Below are 18,421 nucleotides of genomic sequence, written 5' to 3' on the forward strand. Positions count from 1 at the left end.
CTCACAGACCAGACATCCCACCATTGACTCCATTTACACTCATGCTACCTCAGAAAAGCAGCCAACATAATCAAAGACTTGTCCCACCCGGGTCATTCCTACTTCTACCTGCTCCCGTCTGGCAGAAGGAACAAAAGCTTGAAAGCCCACCCTGCCAAACTCAGGAACAGTTCCTTCGCCTCGGTCATCAGGCTTCTGAACAGTCTTTCCATCAGCTAGTGTACTGTCCAATTCACCTCTACCCCATTGAGGATATTAGATTTTGTCTGGAACTAGCGCGCTACAATGCTGAGAACTATGTTCTACACAGTATTTCTCCCTGTGCTCTATTTACTGTACTTTAGTTTGACTTTATTGACTACATAGAACTCCATCTGTTCTTTGGACTTACGACTTTGGAGATACAGCGTGGAAGCAGACTCTTCGGCCCACCGAATCCACGCCAACCAGCGATCGCCTTGTACGCTAAAACTATACTACACACGAGGGACAATTTACAATTTTTACCAAAGCTAATTAACCTCCAAACCTGTACATCTTTGGAATGTAGGAGGAAATCAGAGCACCAGGAGAAAACCCACGTGGTCATGGAGAATGTACAAACTCCGTACAGACAGTACCCGTAGTCAGGATCGAACCTGGGTCGCTAGAGCTTTAAGGCAGCAGCTTGACTGCTGCTCCACTGTGCCACTCTGTTCTGTTTGGATAGCATGCAAAACAAAGCTTTGGACTGAAACTCGGTACATATGACAATAACAAACCAAAAGCCAATGTGAAAGGGACAGATCTCATGCTGGACATTGCACGGTGCTGGAAAGGGAAACCACAAATACTGGTGACCCAAAGTAAAACCTTGAAAATGGATTCAGAGGTCTCCAAAGCATTAATTGCAGTTTTTGAAAGGTGACTCACTTGTAAAAAATCTTGTATGAGGAGCCTTCTTCCATGTACAGTGCATATTGTGGCAGAAATTCATACCAATGTAATTAAGCATGAGACACGCTGTTGTACCAGTTCACTGGATGCAATTTGATATAATGGAATTTAACAAGATTAGGAAAGTACACCTTTTTATAGACAATAGACAATAGGTGCAGGAGTAGGCCATTCGGCCCTTCGAGCCAGCACCACCATTCAATGTGATCATGGCTGATCATCCACAATCAGTACCCCGTTCCTGCCTTCTCCCCATACCCCCTGACTCCGCTATCCTTAAGAGCTCTATCTAGCTCTCTCTTGAATGCATTCAGAGAATTGGCCTCCACTGCCTTCTGAGGCAGCTTCTCTGCCAAGACAGAGCATGGCAGGTAATATGTGAACACAGGAAAGAGGATTTCTGATGGGCAGATGGATGGACAGAAGCCAGAGATGAAAAAAACAAGGTGTGAGAGAAAACGATTGAAGAATTGTGAAGCCAGACGAAAGAATGTAGGGGAGGGAAGAAATAGGTGCCAGTCCAGGTGGGTCACAGGGGAGGGGGAGGTGGGGGAGAAAAGGGAAGGGGAAGTTGTTAGACGTCACCAAAAATCAGAAATTTAATTACAGTTACTTCTTTGTGGTGGAATGAAGCTGACAAATGCTGGGAAAGACCTTTTGTAGAGAGCAATGCCTGTGCTTTCGGACACAAAATGCTGGAGTAACTCAGCAAGTCAGGCAGCATTTCTGGAGGACAAGGATAGGTGATGTTTCGGGACCAGGCTCTTCTTCATTCTCAGTCTGAAGAATGGTCTTGACCTGAAACATCACCCATCCATTTTATAGTTATTGAGTCATACGGTGCAGAAACATGCCCTTCGGCCCAACTTGCCCACACCGACCAACGTGTCCCATCTACATCAGTTCCATCTCCCTGTGTTTGGTCCATATCCCTCTAAACCTGTTCTATCCATGCACCTGTCTAAATGTTTCTTAAATGTTGTCAAAGTACCTGCCTCAACTCTTTTGGCACCTCGTTCCATGCACCCATACCGTTTGTGTAAGAAAAAGTTGCCCCTCCGATTCTCCTGAGATGCTGCCTGAGTTACTCCAGTAGTTTGTGTCCTTTTGTGTGTTAACCAGCTGGTACAGTTCTATATTTCTACTAATGTCTGTGCTATGTTGCAGTTACACTGGCAACAGTTAACACTCAGCACAAGCTAGATCGAGTGTTTGTTCCCCGATCAATAAGCACCAAACTGCAGCAAATGACCACTGAAATTGCTGTTGCTTTTGTTTTCAGGTTTACCATTCGTGACTGCACCCAATAAGTTTGAAGCCCTTGCTGCACATGATGCCTTGGTTGAACTTAGCGGTGCCATGAACGTGGTTGCCTGCAGTTTGATGAAGGTGGCCAATGATATTCGTTTTCTGGGCTCTGGACCGCGCTCTGGATTGGGGGAACTCATCTTGCCTGAGAATGAGCCAGGGAGCAGCATCATGCCAGGTAATTCCACAGTCTACACTCTGGAGAAGAGTGCCAGCTAGATAGATATAGATACGTTACAGACTTCTGTGTGTGGCTGGAATGCCTTTTTGAGGCACAACTGCAGAGGATAACATCCAGCTTGGGCTTGATTGCAGCAGGATTCATTTTTAAGGTTGGTAGAGCTGCACCAGAGACCCGGGTTCGATCCTGACCTCGGGTGCTGTCCGTGTGGAATTTGCATCTTCTCCCTGTGACCAGCGTGCTTTCCTCTTGAGTGCTTCGTTTTCCTCCCACGTCCTGAAGACGTGCAGGTTTGTAGGGTAATTGGCTTCTGTAAATATTCCCCCAGTGCATATGGAGTGTTTGAGGAAGTGGGATAACATAGAACTAGTGTGAACGGGTGATCGATGGTCAGCATGGGCTTAGTGGGCCGAAGGGCTTGTATTTACACTGTATCTCTAAACTAAAGTGAGCGGTGAGGTAGCGCTGCGGTAGAGTTGCTGCCTTACAGCGACAGAGACATTTGTTTGATCCTGACAACACATGCTGTCTGTACGGAGTTTGTAGGGTTCTCCCTGTGACTATGGGTTTTGTTCGGTTGCTCTGGTTACCTCCTACATTCCAAAGCCGTGCGTGTTTGCGGGTTAATTGGCTTCTGTAAATTGTCCCTAGTGTGTAGGATAGTGCTAGTTTTCCGGGGTGATCGCTTGTCAACGCGGACTTAGTGGGCCGAAGGGGCTGTATCCACTCTGTATCCACTCTGTATCTCTAAGGTCTAAAGTGCAGGGAGTGGATAAGGAAGTGGGATAACATAGGGTGGGTGATCGCTGGTCAGTGGGCCAAACGGCCTGTTTTCACACTGTATTCCTAAACTAAATAAATAATGCAAAAGAGTGCCTTTGGGACCGAGTTTACATCTGCAAAAGATTTCAGTTGGTTCATGGACTCAGGAGATCTTTAACAGAACAAAGCCAACAAATCCACATTGATGTGTGTGTAAAATCAGCCCCTGTCCTTTACCGAATTGCTCGACTGGAATTGCCCAATCATTGACTGGGACCAGTGACAAATATGTAATCATTTTTAGAAACAAGGAACTGGTTTCTTGCTGGTTAGATGCTGGTTAGAGTTCCCTTTCTTCTGGTCGGGAAGGACTCGGATTTGAGTTCAGAGTTTCCAATGCTCATGTGCAGTTTGGGAAAACATGAATGTTTTGAGTGTATGCAGAAAGTGAGAGAACCACAGCAAACTGATGAATTGGGATCATGGACACGCTCATGAGGGATTCCACCTCATGTAGTCAATGGATTTTTTTTTAGCTGCTGTGTTTTTGCGGTTTAAATTTGGGGCTGCAAGATAGCGCAGTGGCAGAGTGGCTACCTTAAAGTGCCAAAGACCTGGGTTTGATCTTGACTACGGGTGCTGTCTGTACGGGGTTTGTACGTTGACCGCGTGGGTTTTCTCCGGATGCTCCAGTCTCCTCCCATATTTCGAAGGTTTGTAGGTAATTTGGCTTTGGTTAACAAAAAAATTGTAAATTGTCCCTAGTGTGTAGGATAATGCTGGTGTATGCTGTGATCGCTGGTCGGCGTGGATTCGATGGGCTGAAGGACCTGTATCTCTTGCGTATCTCTAAAGTTAACTCAATGATTCAAATAAAATCTTAATTTCTGTTGGCATCTGCCTTTAGTTTTCACAAAGTATTTTCTGTGTTTTGAAAGGTAAGGTGAACCCCACCCAATGTGAGGCTATCACCATGGTAGCAGCGCAAGTCATGGGAAATCATGTGGCCGTTACTGTCGGAGGAAGTAATGGTCATTTTGAGCTGAATGTTTTCAAGCCCATGATGGTAAGTAAAAAGAAAGCTGATTTTTATTATTTGAAGGAATTCATTGCTGGTCAGTTCATGAGTGATTTGCAATGGGATGGGCAGTGAAGGCATGTACCATGTGTCTCTAATGTTGGTTGATTGTCTTTGAACTATAGTTGTATTTGGTGCCTATGTCTTTGTGTAGAGTCATACAGCATGGAAACAGGCCCTTTGGCCCAACTCGTGCCTGCTGACCAAGGAGGAGGCCATATACCCAAATAGAAAGTTCAAATGGCTGCTGGCATAAGGACTTTTGTAAACATTGCCAAATAACTTATTCTTCTGTCATGTCCTTTGAGCCATTTTTCGAACATGTTGAACTAAAGGCACCTGCATGTCAGTATGATAATTGGGTTGGGGGACAAGTCAAGGAAGATTATTATTTCTTGTTACGGTCACAAAGCCGTGCTAATTTTCACTTTTTCACATTAACTGGGGTGGCACAGTGGTTGAGTTGCTGCCTTACAATGCCAGAGACCCGGGTTCGATCCTGACTACTTCTTTATGGAGTCTGTACTTTCTTCTTGTGACCATGTGGGTTTTCTCCGGGCGCACTGGTTTCCTCTCACACACCAAAGACGTGCAGATTTGTATGGTATTTGTCTCCTGTAAATTGTCCCTTGTGTATAGCATAAAACTAGCATACGATTGGCCGGCACGGACCCAGTGGGCCTAAGGGCCTGTTTCCAGGCTGTATCTTATTATAGGTGCAGAATTAGGTAATTCAGCCCATCTAGTCTACTCCGCCATTCCATCATGGCTGATCTATCAACCCCATTATCCTGCCTTCTCCGCATAACCCCCGACACCCGCGCTAATCAAGGATCTATCAATCTCCGCCTTTAAAAATATTCATTGACTTGGCCTACATAGCTGAGGTCCCCCTCATCCTTCTAAACTCCAGCAAGCACGGGCTCTCAAGTAAACTAAACTGTATGCTCTAAATTTTGAGATAAGTTGATATATTTTGTTGTTCTCTTCCAGATTAAAAATGTGCTGAATTCAGCCCAGTTGATTGGAGATTCCTGTGTCTCCTTCACAGACAACTGTGTGGTGGGAATTCAGGCTGACACTGAACGGATTAACAAATTAATGAACGAATCACTAATGCTGGTTACAGCACTTAACCCACATATCGGTAAGAGAACAGATTTAAATTGTTTATGTTATGTCTTCTTGTCTTCCATTTGTGAAACTGCTGACAGAGCTGGAACTAGAGTGAAGTACTTGGATCAATATTCCTGCTGCGGTTGACAGTCCCTGCATGGTACATGACTCCAGGACTGATTTTCTAATGTCACTTGGCTTACACTGTGAACCAAAAACCTAGCATGTCGCCGTGTAGTGCTGGGTACGAATAAAAGACAAAACAAAATCATCTCTCATCTTTGAAAGAAGGCCCTGACCTTAAGTCGAAAGAATCCCTTTTGACTCGAATCGGGATATCAAATGAAAGGTTTCCAGCTGTTTGTGAGCGGCGTTGTAGACTTAAAAATAAACAACACTTTCAGGGTTACAAAAAAAAAGAGACAAAGTACTGGAGTAACTCAGCGGGTTAGGCAGCGTCTCTGGACAACATGGATTCAAAACTTTCAAAGGGTGAGAAGTAAGTGTTTTGGGTCTGTTGTTGTGCCCAGCATTTTTAAACAACAGGCTCTTGCCTTTAAAGAGGACCTAAGATAATAGTCTAGCTGATCCAGACTTTTTCAGTTAACACTGTGTCAATGGAACATCGAGTCTCAGAAGCTACGGCTCTGTAAATCAATAAGAAGTGTGAATTGGGGGTAATTGTCTGTATTGTGATGATAGCAATAGACAATAGGTGCAGGAGTAGGCCATTCGGCCCTTCGAGCCAACACCACCATTCAATGTGATCATGGCTGATCATTCAGTACCCCGTTTCTGCCTTCTCCCCATACCCCCTGACTCCACTAGGCTTATACTCGCTGGAATTTAGAAGACTGAGGGGGGATCTTATAGAAACATATAAAATTCTTAAGGGGTTGGAGAGGCTAGATGCGGGAAGATTGTTCCCGATGTTGGGGAAGTCCAGAACTAGGGGTCGCAGCTTAAGGATAAGGGGGAAGTCTTTTTGGACTGAGATGAGAAAACATTTCTTCACACAGAGTGGTGAGTCTGGAATTCTCTGCCACAGAAGGTAGTTGAGGCCAGTTCATTGGCTATATTTAAGAGGGAGTTAGATGTGGCCCTTGTGGCTAAAGGAATCAGGGGGTATGGAGAGAAGGCAGGTACAGGTTACTGAGCTGGATGATCAGCCATGATCAAATTGAATGGCGGTGCAGGCTCGAAGGGCCGAATGGCCTACTCCTGCACCTATTTTCTATGCTTCTATCCTTAAGAGCTCAATCTAGCTCTCTCTTGAATGCATTCAGAGAATTGGCCTCCACTGCCCTCTGAGGCAGAGAATTCCACAAATTTACAACTCTGACTGAAAAGGGTTTTCCTCATCTCTGTTCTAAATGGCCTACCCCTTATTCCTAAAGTGTGGCCCCTGGTTCTGGACTCCCCCAACATTGGGAACATGTTTCCTGCCTCTAACGTGTCCAACCCCTTAATAATCTTATATGTTTCGATAAGATCCCCTCTCATCCTTCTAAATTCCAGTGTATACAAGCCTAGTCGCTCCAGTCTTTCAACATATGAGAGTCCCGCCATTCCGGGAATTAACCTAGTAAACCTACCCTGCACGCCCTCAATAGCAAGATTATACTTCCTCAAATTTAGAGACCAAAACTGTACACAGTACTCCAGGTGCAGTCTCACTAGAGCTCTGTGCAACTGCAGAAGGGCCTCTTTGCTCCTATACTCAACTACTCTTTTCCCCGTGACCTGCGTGGGTTTTCTCCGAGATCTTCTGTTTCCTCCCACACTCCAAAGACGTATAGGGATGTAGGTTAATTGACTGGGTAAATGTAAAAAATTGTCCCTAGTCGGTGTAGGATAGTGTTAATGTGCGGGGATCGCTGGGCGGCGCGGGCTTGGTGGGCCGAAAAGGCCTGTTTCCGCGCTGTATATATATGATATGATATGATATGAAGGCCAACATTCCATTGGCTTTCTTTACTGCCTGCTGTACCTGCATGCTTCCTTTCAGTGACTGATGCACTAGGACACCCAGATCTCAATGTACATCCCCTTTTCCTAACTTGACACCATTCAGATAATAATCTGCCTTCTTATTCTTACCACCAAAGTGGATAACCTCACACTTATCCACATTGAACTGCATCTGCCATGCATCCGCCCACTCACACAACCTGTCCAAGTCACGCTGCAACCTCATAGCATCTTCCTCACAGTTCACACTACCACCCAGCTTTGTATCATCTGCAAATTTGCTAATGGTACTTTTAATCCCTTCATCCAAGTCATTAATGTATATTGTAAATTACTGTGCTCCCAGCACCGAGCCTTGCGGTACCCCACTAGTCACTGCCTGCCATTCTGAAAGGGACCCATTTATCCCCACTCTTTGCTTTCTGTCTGCCAACCAATTTTCTTAACATGTCAGTACCCTACCCCCAATACCATGTGCTCTAATTTTGCCCACTAATCTCCTATGTGGAACCTTGTCGAAGGCTTTCTGAAAGTCGAGGTACACCACATCCACCGGCTCTCCCCTGTCAATTTTCCTAGTTACATCCTCAAAAAATTCCAGAAGATTGGTCAAGCATGATTTTCCCTTCATAAATTTATTAATTCCAATGCCATCAGTACTCTAGTCACTGCTCGTGTTCAGTGTAAAATCAAAGAACACAGAAGGATTTCCTATTCATCTGTTGAGATATAGACAAGGTTGATAGGGCCAGTATTTCTTGCGCATCATGTATTCTCAAGGGCAGTAAATGCTTGCCTTGCTTTAATGCCAGCATCCCATAAGACAACATCTATAAGACATAGGAGCATTAATGGGCCATTCAGCCCATTGGGTCTACTCCGCCATTCAATCATGTCTGATCTATTTTCCCCCCTCAATCCCATTCTCCTGCCTTCTCCCCATAACCTTTGACACCCTTACTAATCAAGAATCTATCAATCTCTGCCTTAAAAATGCCCAATGCCTTGGCCTCCACCACTGCCTGAGGCAACAAATTCCACAGATTCACCACCCTCTGGCTAAAGAAGTTTCTCCTCATCTCCATTCTGAAGCTGCATCCTTTAATTCTGAGGCATTCCCCTCTGGTTCTAGACTCCCACCACTGGAAATATCCTCTCCATATCAACTCTATCTGAGCCTTTCATTATCCGGTAGGTTTCAATGAGATCCCTCCTCATCCTTCTAAACTCCAGGATGTACAGTGGTGTGGCGGCACAGTGGCGCAGCCGTAGAGTTGCTGCCTTACTCGAGACCCGGGTTCGATCCTGACTATGGGTGTTGTCTGTACAGAGTTTGTACGTTCTCCCTGTGACCACATGGGGTTTTTCCGGGTGCTCCGGTTTCCTCCAACACTCCAAAGACGTACAGGTTTGTACGTTAATTGGCTTTCGTAAAAAAATGTAAATTGTCCCTAGTGCTGGTATACTGAGTGATCGCTGGTTGGCGTGAACGGTGGGCCGAAGGGCCTGTTTCCCTGCTGCATCTCTAAAGTCTAAAGTAAAGTCTAAAGAGGAAAGCCCAGAGACTTCAAATGCTCCTCATGCGTTAACCCAACAATCCCCAGGATCATTCTCGTAAAACACGAGTTTCTTACCCAAACAACAGTTCTGTAACTTCCTGTGGTTTCTTCAACCTCAGCCTTGTACAGGAGTTAATAAAGTAGCACTGAACATTACACAACCAAGTAGTTAAACCACAGCACCACTGATCTCCTTTGGAACAGTGTGTCCAGTTCAATTACACAAGCACGTGTATCACAATTGAGATGTTGTTGGGATCTCTAACCTATGCTGGGCTATTTGAATTTATCTTTTTATCAATGTTGTGCAGAATGAATTGAGTAGGCTGACTGTTTTTGGTGATGTTGGACCCCTGGAAACCAGCCCTTGATTCCAGGCACATGATTGAGAAATCATGATTGGTACAGGAGCCAGGAGTTATGGGGAGAATGGGGTTGAGAGGGATAGGTAGATCAGCCATGATTGTATGGCGGAGTAGACTTGATGGGCCGAATGGCCTAATTTGTTTGAACCCAGCCATGAGATGCTTCTGGATGAAGATAGTTACAGAAGTTTAAGACTTCCCTTGCATTCATTTGCTGTCATTAAGAATTTCTGCGAAACTCATAATTTCTCAATTGTCTGCAGGATACAGGATTGCAATTGTTAGGGCTGTAGAACTTTAATCATATGTGTTGGTTGTCTGGATTCTTAACTATTGTGCATTTAATCTTGTGGGGTGGTTTCACCACTTTGACATCTCGCTCTCGGCTAATTTATTTAAGAAACCCTTAATCTCTTAATTGTCCACACTATTCAAGATTCCAATTGTTAGGGCATGCTGAGGATTAATCCGATCTGTTGGTTGTCCTGCCTTTGTCCATTGTGCATTTAATCTTGTGTCGTTGTTTCAGCAGCTTGGCATCTATCTCACTCTTGGCAAATTTTGGTTTGGCTCCATATTGGCTTGACTGTGTCCTCTGATTGTACTCAGCTGGAGGAGTGAGGGTAGTACTGGGCCAATGGGTTATAGGGTATGGCCGGGTACTATTCAGTTGCTGGGATATGAAACAGTATCTCGCGTAACCGGTTTAGAGTCGCAGATTGTGTACTTATTAATCTGATGATACTTAGATTAGAGTCATAGAGTTATACAGCGTGGAAACAGGCCCTTCGGCTCAACTTGCCCACACCGACCGACATGCCCCAACTACACTAGTCCCACCTACCTGAATTTAGCCCATATCCCTCCAAACCTGTCCTATCCATGTACAGTGCCCTCCATAATTTTGGGACAAAGACCCATCATTTATTTATTTGCCAATGTACTCCACAATTTGTGATTTGTAATAGAAAAAATCACATGTGGTTAAAGTGCACATTGTCAGATTTTATTAAAGGCCATTTTTATACATTTTGTTTCACCATGTACAAATTACAGCTGTGTTTATACATAGTCCCCCCCCCCCCCCATTTCAGGGCACCATAATGTTTGGGACACATGGCTTCACAATTGCTTGTAATTGCTCAGGTGTGTTTAATTGCCTCCTTAATACAGGTATAAGAGTGCTCTCAGCACCTAGTCTTTCATCCAGTCTTTCCATCACCTTTGGAAACTTTTATTGGTGTTTATCAACATGAGGACCAAAGTTGTGCCAATGAAAGTCAAAGAACCATTGAGACTGAGAAACAACAATAAAACTGTTAGAGACATCAGCCAAACAGGCTTACCAACTGTTTGGAACATCATTAAGAAGAAAGAGAGCAGTGAGCTTACTAATCGCAAAGGGACTGGCAGGCCAAGGAAGACCTCCACAGCTGATGTCAGAAGAATTCTCCCTATAATAAAGAAAAATCTCCAAACACCTGTCCGACAGATCAGAAACACTCTTCAGGAGTTAGGTGTGAATTTGTCAATGACCACTGGCTGCAGAAGACTTCGTGAACAGAAATACAGAGGCTACACTGCAAGATGCAAACCATTGGTTAGCAGCAAAAATAGGATGCAGGCATGTGAATTTTCCGCCTTTCCGCGGATTTCCGCGTTTTTAAAATCAATTTTCTGCCCTTTTTGCATGATTTCCGCGTTTTTCACTTTGCCAAAATCGCGTTTACCAACAGAAAAAATTGGATCGAGAGAAAAAAGAAAAGAAACGATGTATAGACTTGTAATGAACACTAGGGTTCCGCTGGAGGTCGCTAGGAGTTCAGCGAGAAATCCCCCGCCCACTCTGGAAGTCTGCCCGAAAATGTGACACCTAGGCTGGGCAAGGTAGCCAATCTCGACCACATCGGGACTTCCACGGCCGATCGGTGGGTTGAATTTGCAACCTGCGGCCGGGGCTCTGGAGCCAGCAAAATCTATCCCCATAGCCGGCTCGATAAACCAGCAAAGCTCTGGAACCAAGAGTGCCAGAAAATCAGTGATGGAACTGTAATGAGTAAATATTAAATTTAAGTGAAAGATTATATAACTCAATTAATTAAGATAGGGTTAAAACATAAAACACAGCAGAAAAGCCAATTACCATCTTTTTGGCCTGATTATCAATTAATGTGTGAATTTTCTTAAATGTTATTAGTATACAGTGACATATTCACATTATTTTTTGATGTCTGTTTTTACTTTGAAATGAACTAAAAGAGGCTTGAAACTGGTCATTTTGTGTGTAAATTTTCAAAACATTTCCAAGTTTTTGACCCCCCGCTGTCCACCTCACGTAAGCACTCGGCCCTTGTCCTCTTTGTTTTTGCACCTCACTCACATGCCTGAGGATGGCCAGGTTACAGTTTGCCAAGAAGTACTTAAAAGAGCAACTACAGTTCTGGAATAAGGTCTTGTGGACAGATGAGACAAAGATCAACTTATATCAGAGTGATGGCAAGAGCAAAGTATGGAGGAGAGAAGGAACTGCCCAAGATCCAAAGCATACCACCTCATCTGTGAAACACGGTGGTGGGAGTGTTATGGCCTGGGCATGTATGGCTGCTGAAGGTACTGGCTCACTAATCTTCATTGATGATACAACTGCTGATGGTTGTGGCATAATGAATTTTGAAGTGCATAGACACATCCTATCTGCTCAAGTTCAAATGCTTCAAAACATTGGCCAGCGGTTCATTCTACAGCAAGACAATGATCCCAAACATACTGCAAAAGCAACAAAGGAGTTTTTCAAAGCTAAAAAATGGTCAAGTCTTGAGTGGCCAAGTCAATCACCCGATCTGAACCCAATTGAGCATGCCTTTTATATGCTGAAGAGAAAACTGAAGGGGACTAGCCCCCAAAACAAGCATAAGCTAAAGATGGCTGCAATACAGGCCTGGCAGAACATTACCAGAGAAGACACCCAGCAACTGGTGATGTCCGTGAATCACAGACTTTAAGCAGTCATTGCATGCAAAGGATATGCAACAAAATACTAAACATGACTCATTTACATTACTTTGCTGTGTCCCAAACATTATGGTGCCTTGAAATGGGGGGGACTATGTATAAACACTGCTGTAATTTCTACATGGTGAAACCAAAATGTATAAAAATGGCCTTTATTAAAATCTGACAATATGCATATGTGATTTTTTTTCTATTACAAATCTCAAATTGTGGAGTACAGAGGGTGGGTCTTTGTCCCAAACATTATGGAGGGCACTGTTCCTGTCTAATGTTCCTTAAACGTTGTGATATTACCTGCCTCAACTGCCTCGTCTGGCAGCTTGTTCCATACACCCACCATCTTTTATGTAAAAAAAGTTATTCCTCAGTTTCCTATTAAATCTTTCCCTCTTCACCTTAAACTTATGTCCTCTGGTTCTTGATTCCCCTACCCTGGGCAAAAGACTGTGCATTTACCCGATCTATTCTTGGCATGATTTGGTACACTTTTCAAAAATCACCCCCTATCCTCCTGCACTCCAAATTGTGTTATGGATGGCTATCATTCAGCTGCTGCAGCAGTATTGTGAAGCAGTCTCTCGCATGCCGTTTTTGAGTTGTAGTTGGTGCACTTAGATAGGTAGCAGAACTGAGTGTTTATTGGGTTGTGGGTGTGAAGCTGAGGCTCAGTTCTTCATAATAACAATGGCACACTCACTTTACAGTGCTGATGTGGGGAAACACAGATATGATATATTAATTGGTGAGGAAGAGATCCATTTGTTAATCTTTTGCGTTGATTAGAACAGTACAGCAGAATAGCACAGGCCCTTCGGCCCACAATGTTTGCGCCGAACATGATCCCCACAAATTTCCATTAAACATTCCGTCTCACCTGATAGTTATGCCCTCTACTTTTGGACATTTCCACATTGAGGAAAAAGGTTCAGACTGTACCCTATCTTTGCCCCTCATAATTTTATATACTTCTATTAAGTCTCCCTTCGACTGTTCCATAGAAAACAAACCAAGTCTATGCAACCTCTCCCTGTAGCCAAAACCCTATATGTTCATGTATTCATAGGTCATAGGAGCATAATTAGGCCATTCATCCCACCAAGTCTACTCTGTCAATCAATCATGGCTGATCAATCTTTCCCTCTCAACCCCATTCTCCTGCCTTTTCCCCATAACCCCTGACACCCGTACTAATCAAGAATCTGTCAATCTCCACCTTAAAAATATCCACTGCCATCTGTGGCAATGAATTTCACAGATCCACCACCCTCTGACTAAAGAAATTCCTCCACAACTCCTTTCTGAAGGTACGCTCCTGCATTCTGAGGCTATGGCCTCTGGTCTTAGACTCTTCCACAAGTGGAAACATCCTCTCCACATCCACTCTATCTAGGCCTTTCACTATTCTGTACGGTTCAATGAGGTCCCACCTCATCCTTCCAAACACCAGCGAGTACAGGCCCAGTGTCGTCAAACAATCATCATATATTAACCCAATCATTCCTGAGATTATTCTCGTAAACCTCCTCTGGACCCTCTCCAATGCCAGCACACCCTTCCTCTGATATGTGGTCCAAATCTGCTCACAATACTCCAAACATGGTCTAACCAGTGCCCTATAAAGCCTACATCCCTGTTTCCAGACAACATTCTGGCTAACCATTTTTCCCGTAATGGGGCAACCATAACTACATACAATACTCCAAATGTGTCCCATCACAAAACCCATCGAGATGTATCATGACTCACTGACCCTTATATTCAATGCCCTATCAATGAAGGCAAACATTACCAGCCTTCAACCAGCCCTAAACACAGTCGGGTAAGCATGTCCTTAGCGTAGATAATAAAATAAGTAATTTAGTGACAGATGTTGGTACTCCCACTTAGAGGGTTTATTCTATGCCTTACATGCCCTCTGTGACACCTCCAAGTAATGTACTATGCAGAGAAATCCATCCATCAGTAGAGGGAGGTTGGGTCAATGGATGAGGCATCTGGAGGAAATTTCCATGAACTTTGGGTATGGAAATAGAAACATTGTACACGACAGCACAGTAATGTGCCGACCATGGTGGCAAGTTAAACTAATCTCTCAACAGATGATCCATACCCCTCCATTCCTTGCAAATACATGTGCCTATCTAAAAGCCTCTTAAACGCCACTATCGTGTCCGTTCCACTACCACCCTCAGTTCCAGGTACACGATTGAGAAATCCTAAGGCTACTTCCCTCCCATCAGCCTTCCTTTACATCTGATAAATACAAGGAATGGAGGGACGTATTATGGGCAGGCAGGTAAGAGTTGGTCTTGGCATCATGTTCAGCACAGTGTTCCTGTGCGGTACTGTTCTATAAAGTAATAAGAAGGAACTGCAGATGCTGGTTTATGCCAAAGATTGAAGATATACCAGTCTGAAGAAGGGTCCCAACCCGAAACATCACCTGTCCATTTTGATGGGTCTAGATTTGGACAGGGATAGTGATGAAGTATCCTGATCATCACCAAATTGAATGTGACGATTACCTTCAGCTTATCTGTGGATTTTCTCTCTCAACTTTGAGACAGGTCTGCTTGTGATTTTGACAGAATTTTTTGTTTACACATTTTGATTCACTGGTCTTGCTCTGTATGTTTCCTGAGCAGTAGGGCAGTAATTTGGATTCCTTCCACAGCAACTAGTGTACGTCTTTGAATAATAAGACTGTTTTAGCAAGTTTCATGTTTAGAAAGATGGGAATGTAGCCTATTTATGTGGATTTCTTTGTGGGAGAGGTTTAATACCCTGCTTGCCCAAAAATTGTGAGAAGATGTCTGGACTGTTCATAACTGAGGAATGATGGTTTTAATTTTTTGTTGTAAACAGGTTACGATAAAGCTGCCAAGATTGCCAAAACAGCCCACAAGGAAGGCACGACATTAAAAGAAATGGCCGTCAAGTTAGGATTCCTTACAGCAGAGGAGTTCGATCAGTGGGTCAAACCGCATGAAATGCTTGGCCCCAAGTAACTTTTTGCCGGTGCATTGGCTCCAATTGTTTCATAGCACTGGGAAATAAATGTTTTGCAAAACTCCTTAATTACCGTTCTTCTGTGCAATCTTTGTTATTTAGCATGGAAAATGTTATGGTGAGTGTACTATTTTGGGACTGAATGACGGGGCTAGGGTAAAGAGGAGAAGCACATAACTTGATATAATATGGAATATTTTGACTGCTGCAGTCGCAGCTGCTAATTGAAGAGGCCCATCTGGAGCCGTGTCCTGCCTTGTGCACGGCTTTTCATAACAGACAACGGAGACAGAACCTGATGTGTGTTGTCTGCAATAAATGTGATAAACTCCACTTCTGAAATCGCTTCTGTTGACTTCAAGAGAACGTTCAAGGCAGCATATTTTAACCCTTGTGTCACCATACAACACTCTTAAAACATGTTCCTGACATGATAAGAAGAAGTGACCTGATTCTCTAATAACAAAGGGATAAGGATGCATAACGTGCCCCATTCACCTGGCTGACAACCATCTGTTCGAACCATCCGCAGTTGTGATTTTATTTTTAACTGATCTAATGTGGCAAATTAAAATAGTTTAGGGTTTCTTTTGCATTAAGAAATGCCTCAAAGTGTCCAGTGTGCTGGAGATGAAGCTTTCATATACATGCTTCCATTAAACTTGACAATACGAGGAAAATACAGACAGCATTGAATATCATGTAGTGGAGGTGTAACAATTCCTTTTAAATTCCTATAAATGTTTCAATGTGTAGAAACAAGGAACTGAGGATGCTGGTTTGCTAAAAAAAAAAAGACAAAATGTGCTGGAGTAACTCAACGGTTCAGGCAGCATCACTGGAGAAAGCAGGTCGGGACCCTTCTTCAGACCAATTGTAGGCGAGGGAAAGAAAGGTGGAAGAGAGGAGGGGCAGGACAAAACATAGGTGAGGGGGCGGGTGTTTGATAGATGGGTGGGCAAAGGCTAGGGATGAAAAGGCTAGAGATGAAAAAAAAGCAGGATGTGTTTCGAGTGTTGTGAATTGTGAAGCCAGATGAAGGAATAGAGGGGGAGGGGAGAAATAGATGCAAGTCCAAGTGGGGCCCAGAAGAGTGTAGTGGGGGAGAAGAAGGGGGGGAAGGATGATTGTTAGAGGTGACCTAAAATTGGAGAATTGAATGTTCATACTGTTGGGTTGTAAGCTACCCAAGCGGAATATGAGGTGCTGTTTCTCTATTTTGCATGTGGCCTCATTCTCTGTTCCAGTCTGCATTGTATTTCCCAATGTTTTTCACTGGAATGTAGTAGACACGACAACAAACAATACGATACTAATGTTTAAAATGTAAACAACCAAATTTCTAATTTTTTCCTCCCCTGGGGAAAATAGGCACAATGCTTATAAAATAAACACCATCATAAAATCAAATTCAATGGATGCTTGCACCCAGTGTGTCTAAGATGGGTCTCCCAATGCTGTCCAATTAGTTCCATCTCCTGCTCCGGCATGTCCATCAGACAAATTCGTAAGGGACTAAAACATGTTGATCTTTGCTGTCATATCACCAAATCTCAATTGATGTATCAATTGATCATTGATGTATTACTTATTGTTAGGTCAATTTTTGCCTCCTCCCTTTCAATCTGTACTGATTCCTGATGGTTTCTACTCTTCTTTGCTCTCTCCCTATCTAAGCATAATGCCATATTTGCATCAGTGTCACAACAACCGCACAATGTAACTTATTTGACTGCTGGATGAGCAGAGTTTCTGTTGGCAGTCGTCACAATCGTGGAAATTAGAGATTAATACAGAACGGAAACAGGCCCTTCAGCCCACTGAATCCACGCCAACCAGCAATCACCCCCGTACACTAGCATTATCTTATACACTAGGCACAATATTCAAAAGCCAATTAACATACAAACCTGGACGTCTTTGGAGTGTGGGAGGAAAACGGAGCATCCAGAGATTAGTACGGGTGTCCGGTGTTATGGGGAGAAGGCAGGAGAATGGGGTTGAGAAGGAAAGGTAGATCAGCCATGATTGAATGGCGGAGTAGACTTGATGGGCCAAATGGCCTAATTCTGCTCCTATAACTTATGAACCTATAAAACCCACACAGTCACAGGGAGAACGTACAAACTCTGTACAGACAGCACCCATAGTCAAGATCGAACCCCGGTCTCTGGTGGTGTGAGGCAGCAACTCTACCACTGTGCCGCCCTTTTTGAATTAGCTTTTGAATTTTAGGAATAAGGAACAAACACCAGTTCAGAATGCAGTATAATATTTCTTAGTGCCAGGTATGACCAGATTGAATATTGCAGACCAGCAATTGTCATAAGTACCATATTGCTTGGCTTCGTTGGTGCTCCAAACACACATCTGGGTTATCCATTTTGCATTCTGCATGATAGAATGGCACTGGACTAAGTTTAATGTTAAAGATCAAAGCTGAGGGGGACACATAACATGATATAACTTGCTGATGAAGTCTAGGTGCATTCTTTAAAAGTTAATTTTTAATTGACTTGTGAACAAGTGTCAAATATATTTTGTAGAAATATATCTGAAGGTGAGGGATATCTTGAGCATTTGAGCAATATATTGTACTCGACAATTGGAATCAGTGTGATATGGGACTTGAACTGTTATATTTTGAGAAATAAAGTATAATAAATGAAGCAGTTTGAGTGTTGTTGATTGTACTTCCCCCATAACCCCCTCTTATCTCTTAACGCTGTTCATCTTCCAGTAATCGAGTGAGGCATTTGCTTTTCAAACACGGAATGCCGTTCCAGCTATTAGCAAGAAGCAGAAGAACAACTTGGAACTTAACAGTGTAATTTCTCACTTTCAAATGTAGAGCTTGTGAAGCAGAATTCAGCACACAAATAAAGCTACTGGTGTGAGCCAATATCCTACCACACTGGCATCCTCTGCTCGAGCTCCCTGTCCTGCAACCTTACATCACTCCAATATAGTGGTATCAGCAATGATGGAGTTACACAGCATGGAAAGAGGCCATGCCAACAAAGATATCTGTGCAAACTAATCCTAGTTGCCTGCACTTGGCCCCTTTCCCACTAAATCTTCTATCCACATACCAGTCCAAATGTTTCGTTTATTATTGTCACGT

General features: G+C 43.5%; 1 protein-coding gene across 2 annotated transcripts in view; it reads left to right on the forward strand.

Annotated features, from left to right (window-relative positions):
• Positions 1 to 16,302, forward strand: part of fh (fumarate hydratase) — a 36,451-nt gene extending 20,149 nt beyond the window's left edge. The window contains exons 7-10 of one of the 2 annotated variants that reach the window (XM_078405055.1): positions 2,219 to 2,422; positions 4,126 to 4,253; positions 5,259 to 5,412; positions 15,154 to 16,301. In XM_078405055.1, coding sequence (XP_078261181.1) covers positions 2,219 to 2,422; positions 4,126 to 4,253; positions 5,259 to 5,412; positions 15,154 to 15,296 — 629 coding nt within the window. In that variant the 3' untranslated portion in view covers positions 15,297 to 16,301. Of the gene's footprint in view, positions 1 to 2,218; positions 2,423 to 4,125; positions 4,254 to 5,258; positions 5,413 to 15,153 lie in introns of both variants that reach the window. The other variant, XM_078405056.1, reaches the window with a different exon arrangement.
• The last annotated feature ends 2,119 nt before the right edge of the window (positions 16,303 to 18,421 follow it).

Source organism: Rhinoraja longicauda, chromosome 9, assembly GCF_053455715.1.
Source record: "Rhinoraja longicauda isolate Sanriku21f chromosome 9, sRhiLon1.1, whole genome shotgun sequence".
NCBI classification, from domain to species: domain Eukaryota; kingdom Metazoa; phylum Chordata; class Chondrichthyes; order Rajiformes; family Arhynchobatidae; genus Rhinoraja; species Rhinoraja longicauda.